Genomic DNA, 8,664 nt, shown 5'->3' with positions numbered 1-8,664 from the left:
AAGTTTTAAAAAAATAAAAAATAAAAATACTAAAATAAAAATAATAATAGACGCCATGAAAATGGTATAATCAAATTTCCATGGGTTTGAAATCCTGCCTGAAATTTAATTTAGGCTCTAAGAGTCAGTTAAGTCGCCAATAAATCGACTATCGATGTCGACTCAATAGAGCCACTACCTCGTAAAATATGCTATTAAATTGAATTAAAATTTGTGTTGGGATGATGAGTGTGCAGAAGGTATTGGTAGGTTTGTGACAAATAATAATATCCCAATCAACACCTGTCCCTTGCTCCTATCTTCTCTCTCCACCTGATCCCCTCACATTAATCAACTAATATCCTGCTGAAAACCAAGAACTGAACTAGTTCCATAATTCTTGTTGTTAGATCTATATTTAGTACTGTATTTATATAAACTTTGTGGGTAGGAAATAATATACCAATAGTAATAGTTATAAAATGGGGAGATCTGGAGCTGCAGCTGGAGATTTGTTGCTACTCATTGCTGAAAACATTGATGTTCTTGCTGGGTAATTCTGTTATTAATTCGATATGCAAACTAAACATTTATTATTTTATTATTCGTAATAAAGTTTCCAGATTTATTAGTCATGCATTATATACCTACCATAAAATCAATAATTCTGTGTTTTCATTTGCAGGCCTCTTGTTAGTTTGGCTTACCCTCTGTAAGTTCACTTCAATTTTTAATGTTCATGCTACTTGAACATTTTCATCACATAATTAACACAGTAGTAACATATCTTGAAAATAATTGAAATCTCCTTCATCACAGATATGGATGATAGAAGTAGAAAATAATTATGCTATTTTGGAATTGATATGGTGTTCATGTTCATATTCATGCTCATATTCAAGTCTCGTGACATAACTCTATGTAGTAGCAGGCTGTGTATGAGTTTGCTGTTCAGATATAAAAAGAAACGCGTGTTAACTAATTTTTAGTTGTGAGATAAACGTGTTTCGATATATTGTTTGGTTTCAATATGTTGAACTAGTTTCTCATATAGTCATATGTTGCAGTTTACAGTTCTTCTGATCTATTTATCGTAGTATTGGATACCTTATTTTCTTTATGCAAGTAACTAAAAAAAAAAAAACCCTTAAATTTGGTGGCCACTTCAGGTAATGTACAATGTAAGGGTATTTCACTCAGAATGAGACCCCTGTTTTATACGTATTTGACTATAGACTTTCATCTTACCATATGTTTTAAACTAACCGAAAACGTATTGGATATGAAGTTTACATATGGAAGAACATTAGAATAGACATCAAATACCAAAAGTGGTTTCCTTCTATATTGGTGAATATAGTCAAGGATAAAACAGATTGCGAAAAATATTACTCCGTATGCTTTCTGAACGCTTTATATCGACGTTTTTTTCGTTTGCGTTTTCTATTAGATACGCCTCCATTAGAGCAATAGAGACTAGAAATACAGCTGATGATCAGCAATGGCTCACATACTGGGTCTTATATTCTATGATCACTCTTTTTGAGCTCACCTGTTACCCACTTATTGAATGGTACATACTATCTCTATATTGTAACTTCACTATATAATGTTTCTGCTTTTAATTTATATGTTATCTTCGTGTTTTATACGCGCATCTAATCAACCATTTACTTGACAGGATCCCCTTCTGGTCATACGCAAAGCTTATTCTAACGTGTTGGTTAGTTTTACCACAATTTAGTGGTGCTTCATATGTATATCAGCACTATGTTCGACCTTTTTACGCTGGAAACCAAACTGTTAACATCTACGTCCCAAAAAAGAAAGACATTTTCGTCCCTCCTACACACGATGATGATGATAAATACGTTCATGAATATGTTCCAGATGCTTTTCAGGAAACCGTTTTACCTGTATGCAACCTCATCTCTCTCTTTCACTAACATATACTCCTATATAAAGTATCTATTTTTGAGATAATTAATTAATTTAATAGTTGTGTGACAATTTTCTTGTGCTTTGCAGTCTTATATCGACGGTGAAGTCAAGTATAGAGGTAACAGTTTCTTCACTGAAGACGACTACGTGTATTGAGGTATCAGAGACCCAATATGTATATAGGATGTAGTTGTACCCTATCGAACTTGTGTTTTGGTCCGGCGTTAATTTTCTTCAAGTTGGTTTGTAAACGAGTGGACTCATCAATCATCATACATATGTTTCAATAATGGTATCATTTATGTTCTGTTTTCATTAACAGATTTGTTCAACTTAATTAATGATTTCTAATTAAGTATTAGTAGACACATTAGTAAAAAAAAAAAAAAAAAATTGTGTATTTAAACCAAACATTTGAGTACAACACATTGGTCACAAGTTAGGAAGGGAAAAATAGTGTATAACATTTGTGCACGAACCCCGGGACCCAACTTTGTCGCGTGTTCACGAACATGGTCAAAGATGGGCTCGCGATAATGATACAGACCGAGTGAAGTGAAATGAAGGCCGTCTGCATTTTTGTGTTTGACTGTTGTTCAACTTTCGTAACTGGCAGAAGCTATTTCTTGAGCTTCAGCAAGTGCAGACTCATCTGCTGCGTACAGTACCTTCTTAACTGCCACAACCATCTGTTCAACAGATTCATATTAGTAATATAATCCAGTTTGAATACTTGTGTGAGCATTTGTTTAGAAACTATAGATATGTATGCAGCAGGTTACCGGGATATGTTCCAATTCAGGAGACTGGCAAAGTATCTCGATATCTCGTAATTTTGCAAAATAGTAATCCCTTTCTTTCTCCAAAAGATCAACAGATAACTTCAGCTCAGTGATCTGAATGATTACATCAAATCAAAACCTTCAAATTACTTCTGTAGTAATATTAAAAAGGCATAGTTTTGTGGAAGATTCAGTCAAGGTTACCTCATTGCACAAATCTTGAATTTCATCTGAACAATCAGACTCAACTGCTACTGCACTTGGTTTTTGCATGGTACCTAAAAGAATCAATATTAAGATCAATAACCTTGTACACACCAACAATTACACTACGGGATAACTCGGTTCGGTCGCGTATATCAGAGTAAAACTACTACTTTTTTCCGGTGATGACGTAGGGTTTAGCCCAATTAGGGTCTACACAATTAACTTGGGCCCCAAGTCAATTAACCCTAATTCGCATCTATAAATATGGGGCAAAACCTACATCAAGTTCACACGCTCCCAATCGCATACACCCTCATGCGGTCATTCAATCTCGCCTCTCACTCTCTCAATGAAAGCACGCGGCAGTCATAGCCGGATCTTCTCCACGATCGTCTTCACGATCGCAACACTAGGGTTTTTACCTACGGGTCTTGTAGGGTTTTTTCTCCCTTTGCCGTCGATAGGGTCCGACTATCGACCGGCGGGCAATTCGTTGGCCACCCTCCCGAGATCATCATCTCGGGTACGGGTTATTCACGGTAACCGGACCGGAGATCAACGACGTTGACGCCTAAAAAAACCCTTTCGCATTGATGTCCGTGTGTATTTTTCCCTTGGAAAAAATATGCATGAACATTTGACGCCATCCGTGGGACACGATGCATTATGTCTCGTGTTTCTACCGTCTATCGTTCGGTTTGAGAAGGTTTGTCTTTTCTTATTGAGCTTTTAATTCGTTATATGCGGTTTAAGTACATGAATATTTAGCGCAGATGTTCGCGCGCTTGCGCAACTGTCCACGCGCTTTTGTCCAGGTTACGCACACTTTGCGCACGGTTGTCCGCGACTTTAGACGCAATTTTCATGCGGTTTTACGCATGGTAGTTCACGCGGTTTCCCTGCGCACTCTGCATGCGGTTCTTTGCGCATCTGTTCGCGGGTTTACGTACAGTTGTTTGCGCAGGCTCATGTGAACTTATTTTCCGCAGCATAATGAGAAGTTCGATACGATACTTGACAAAAATATCATACCAAACTTGGGGGACTTGATGACGTAGGGTTTAGCCCAATTAGGGTCTACACAATTAACTTGGGCCCCAAGTCAATTAACCCTAATTCCCATCTATAAATATGGGGCAAAATCTACATCAAGTTCACACGCTCCCAATCGCATACACCCTCATGCGGTCATTCAATCTCGCCTCTCACTCTCTCAATGAAAGCACGCGGCAGTCATAGCCGGATCTTCTCCACGATCGTCTTCACGATCGCAACACTAGGGTTTTTACCTACGGGTCTTGTAGGGTTTTTTCTCCCTTTGCCGTCGATAGGGTCCGACTATCGACCGGCGGGCAATTCGTTGGCCACCCTCCCGAGATCATCATCTCGGGTACGGGTTATTCACGGTAACCGGACCGGAGATCAACGACGTTGACGCCTAAAAAACCCTTTCGCATTGTTGTTCGTGTGTAGGTTTCCCCTTGGAAAAAATATGCATGAACATTTGGCGCCATCCGTGGGACACGATGCATTATGTCTCGTGTTTCTACCGTCTATCGTTCGGTTTGAGAAGGTTTGTCTTTTCTTATTGAGCTTTTAATTCGTTATATGCGGTTTAAGTACATGAATATTTAGCGCAGATGTTCGCGCGCTTGCGCAACTGTCCACGCGCTTTTGTCCAGGTTACGCACACTTTGCGCACGGTTGTCCGCGACTTTAGACGCAATTTTCATGCGGTTTTACGCATGGTAGTTCACGCGGTTTCCCTGCGCACTCTGCATGCGGTTCTTTGCGCATCTGTTCGCGGGTTTACGTACAGTTGTTTGCGCAGGCTCATGTGAACTTATTTTCCGCAGCATAATGAGAAGTTCGATACGATACTTGACAAAAATATCATACCAAACTTGGGGGACTTGATGACGTAAGGTTTAGCCCAATTAGGGTCTACACAATTAACTTGGGCCCCAAGTCAATTAACCCTAATTCCCATCTATAAATATGGGGCAAAACCTACATCAAGTTCACACGCTCCCAATCGCATACACCCTCATGCGGTCATTCAATCTCGCCTCTCACTCTCTCAATGAAAGCACGCGGCAGTCATAGCCGGATCTTCTCCACGATCGTCTTCACGATCGCAACACTAGGGTTTTTACCTACGGGTCTTGTAGGGTTTTTTCTCCCTTTGCCGTCGATAGGGTCCGACTATCGACCGGCGGGCAATTCGTTGGCCACCCTCCCGAGATCATCATCTCGGGTACGGGTTATTCACGGTAACCGGACCGGAGATCAACGACGTTGACGCCTAAAAAAACCCTTTCGCATTGTTGTTCGTGTGTAGGTTTCCCCTTGGAAAAAATATGCATGAACATCCGGGTCAACTGAATAAAGAAAATCTTATCCGTTTGTAATAACTCAGTTCGGTTGCGTACATCAGAGTAAAAATAATTTTTTTTTTCGGGTCAATTGAACAGAGAAAATATTATCCGTTTCTAGTAAGGGGAAAATTGAACACCTAATCTACATATTTCAAAATGTTCTCTGTGACTAAACTTTTTTTTCTTATCTTAACACAACTCACACACTCATTACCATGAATTAAGTTAATTCGTCCTATCCCAGGAATTAAACCTCAAATTATGATTGAAAGGGCTACTTCGATACTGCTAGATCAATGGCCATTTTGTTGCCTGCAACTTTATTCGACACATAATAAATATGACATTTGATGTTTTGGGTTCGTTTTATCTCACCAGTTGTCTTAGGAATGTTTTGTCTGTCCCCTGTACCCGAATTCTGAGAGTTGTTTGTTTGCAAAGACTTTGAGTTCTTCTGTGAGGTCTTGAATTGACGTTCTTTACATACCTTACTTCTACGATCCACAGGGTTATAATTCCTGCAAGAAAATAACTAAAAATATGACCAAAAGATCCATAGCTAAAAGCAAAACCGCGTTTAGCATCTAGTGTGTAACATAGATGTTAGCATAAGATTCTAGCTCGGTATCGGTATGTTTAGAATCTTGTGAGAACTATGTATATTTCGTGAAGTAATATAATTGACTTGCAGTTCAAAAAATAAAAGCAAAACCGCGTTATAATTGAGGATCGTAACATACTCATTCATGATGCCACCATTAACAGAGTCACAATAGCGTTTCAACCATTGTAGAAACTCCAAATTGTCCAACGGTCGACCCTTGACTAGTTTATTTACTTCAATATGCTGTAAAAAAATCAAAAGCCCTAAACTTGTTACCAACTAACTTCAACCCCAAAACTAATACTATTGCTTTATATGCCAAAGGTAATTCATTAAGGCCCCCTTGGCTCACGAAATTATTGGATTCCGTGAGCTAAACGGGGCCTAATAGTTACCTTATCAATCTTGAGTTTGTTAAATACATCTTGCAGCACTTTATAGTTCTGGATCATATCATATTCTGTCCTTGCATCAAAGTTAACCTGTAGTCAAACCACATAGTCAACACGCACTCGGGCTTAACAATTAACATAATTACATAAACCTGTTTAAATTAAAAAATAAAAATAAAAAAATGTCTTCAAAAATAAAAGTAGTAAAGAATTGTGGACCTTGTGCATAGGAACCATTCCTGGATAAGTCATGTCCATCATTTGACACTGTACAGCACCTGAAGCAGCCTACATAAACAACAAGGATCAAATTTGTTAATTAAATTCATATTAGAATCAAATTTACTTGATTTAATTTTAAACATGATTAAAAAGTAATGAAAAAAAAAAAAAAGGTAATTACTTGTTCAATACGAGAAAGACTAAGATGAAGCCTGGCATTGATCCATGAAAGAAGCTCATTTCTTCCAACAAAATATGCACTGTCCATCATTCCTATATTACTCGCCATTTTTAATTGTTTTTTTTTTTTTTTTTTTTTTGTTCAAATTTCAAATAACAAGAAATAAAACTCAAAACCCAAAAGATGGAGATGGGGGGCAAAAGCTGTGAATGGCGTCAGGGATCACAAACTGGTGACCCAAAAAGACATCTTAAACATGCCGCTTAACTTAATTTCTTTCTTTCCTTTTTTTTTAATTTATAATAAAGTCACTACTAGTTTTAAACTATTTTATTAAAAATAATTTATTTTAATAAAGCTAACTGATAGGAACTTACCAGTTTAATCGATACTGTTGGAAATTACGGTCTCACTAATTCCCATCACCCAGCCCAACAATAATAGTAAAGAAATAAGAACAATACACAACACAAGATTTAACGTGGAAACTCCAAAAAAGGAGAAAAATCACCGGCCCCCAAAGAGAGAAATACACTATATCACAAATTGTTACAATGATATAGACGACTCTCTTAAGCCAACTACACTCTCCAAAATATTTAACTAATACAACTCTCAAACAAGGGTAAGAAAGAAAGAAATAATCAAATACTTAAAGTGTATTGATTGGTGCAATTTGGAAGTAATCCCATGGCCTCCTTTTATAGCCAAGGAGTTCACCTACAACTTCACTCTTCTACCAATGTGGGACAAAACTCCATTTTTCCTTCTAACCAAAACATAACTAACAAATCTTCACCTTTTGGATAGAAGAAAATAATCATGCTTCCACATTGCAAAGATAACCGATGTAGACGCTTCCTCGATGACAACTTCAAGATCCTCATCTTCATGCCGTTGACATTATCTCTCAAGAGACAAAACTTGCATCTTTACCGAACATTGTCTAAACCGACAATCATTGTCATCACAGACAATCATAACTCTTAACAAGAATTATCATACTCCACCATTAAGAGTATAGCACTTAAAATATCACATTCCAAGCATTTCACCTCGGCACATGTTGTTGAACAACCAGCTGAAACTTTATGGTGCAACTTCCTGTTTGGCTTTCCCTGAAAGTTTCATCAGCTACAACATCAGTTTCCACCACACAACCTGCATCAATGCCAAACCAATGCCCATGTGCAATTGTGGAACCGCTAACGAACATCCCTTTCCATGGTGGCGCGGACACACCATGAGGATGCTGTGACTTCAGAGGAATTCGTCACTCTCCGTAACAACGGAGACAATGTTAGCGTCTTTGGAGCCATTTTCCGGATTAGCTCCACCTAGACAATTAACCCTTACATGCCCAGTCTTCCAGCACCTCCAGCATACCAGATTCTTCCCAGAGTTTCTCTTTCGCCTATCCGAACACAACACTATCGTATCTCCTGATGACGAGACCCCGTTACCTTCCAGTCTTTTCTCCTCGGATAGGAGCTTGCTAGTAACGTCTTCAAACTTCAGAGTTTTCTTCTCATACATCAAAATAGGTTTCATGTGTTCATAAGACGATGATAAAGATAATATCAACCTCAAAGCTTTATCTTCATCATCCGTTTTAACTCCAATAGCCTCCAGTTCTGAAACAATACCGTTAAGAATACTTAGATGATCTGAAATCTTTGAACCCCCATCCATACGCAGAGTATGAAATTGTTCTTTAAGACACAACCGATTTGAGATGCCCTTGCCCTGGTACAGCTGCTCTAGTTTAACCCTGTGATGACCCGGGAATTTCCGACCAAATTTAAACCTGAATCTTATTTGATTTCGATACGATAAGCAAATTCTGTAATGTTGAAGTCTCAAAAACTTTGAACTGTGTTCATATATTCATTTAACCCTTGACTAATCCCGACGATTCACGAACAAGTGTTGTAGATATATATATATATATATATATATATATATATATATATATATA

At 38.0% G+C, this 8,664-nt stretch overlaps 2 protein-coding genes across 2 annotated transcripts; one reads left to right on the top strand and one right to left on the bottom strand.

Annotated features, from left to right (window-relative positions):
• The first annotated feature begins 242 nt into the window (after window positions 1–242).
• LOC139857599 (HVA22-like protein a) lies at window positions 243–2,235 on the top strand. Its single transcript, XM_071846414.1, has 5 exons — window positions 243–532; window positions 665–691; window positions 1,430–1,552; window positions 1,661–1,895; window positions 2,008–2,235. The coding sequence occupies exons 1-5, from the start codon at window positions 462–464 to the stop codon at window positions 2,074–2,076; spliced, it is 525 nt and encodes a 174-aa protein (XP_071702515.1). The 5' UTR covers window positions 243–461; the 3' UTR covers window positions 2,077–2,235.
• Window positions 2,236–2,344: 109 nt separating this feature from the next.
• Window positions 2,345–6,794, bottom strand: LOC139857478 (microtubule-associated protein RP/EB family member 1A-like). Its single transcript, XM_071846252.1, has 8 exons — window positions 6,687–6,794; window positions 6,503–6,571; window positions 6,287–6,373; window positions 6,028–6,134; window positions 5,663–5,805; window positions 2,907–2,980; window positions 2,703–2,816; window positions 2,345–2,609 (listed from the first exon to the last, which is right to left on the bottom strand). The coding sequence occupies exons 1-8, from the start codon at window positions 6,792–6,794 to the stop codon at window positions 2,517–2,519; spliced, it is 795 nt and encodes a 264-aa protein (XP_071702353.1). The 3' UTR covers window positions 2,345–2,516.
• Window positions 6,795–8,664: the final 1,870 nt, after the last annotated feature.

This window comes from Rutidosis leptorrhynchoides, chromosome 7 (genome assembly GCF_046630445.1).
Source record: "Rutidosis leptorrhynchoides isolate AG116_Rl617_1_P2 chromosome 7, CSIRO_AGI_Rlap_v1, whole genome shotgun sequence".
Classification (NCBI taxonomy): domain Eukaryota; kingdom Viridiplantae; phylum Streptophyta; class Magnoliopsida; order Asterales; family Asteraceae; genus Rutidosis; species Rutidosis leptorrhynchoides.
Note: the sequence above shows the minus strand (reverse complement) of the source record. Positions and strands in the feature narration are given on the sequence as shown.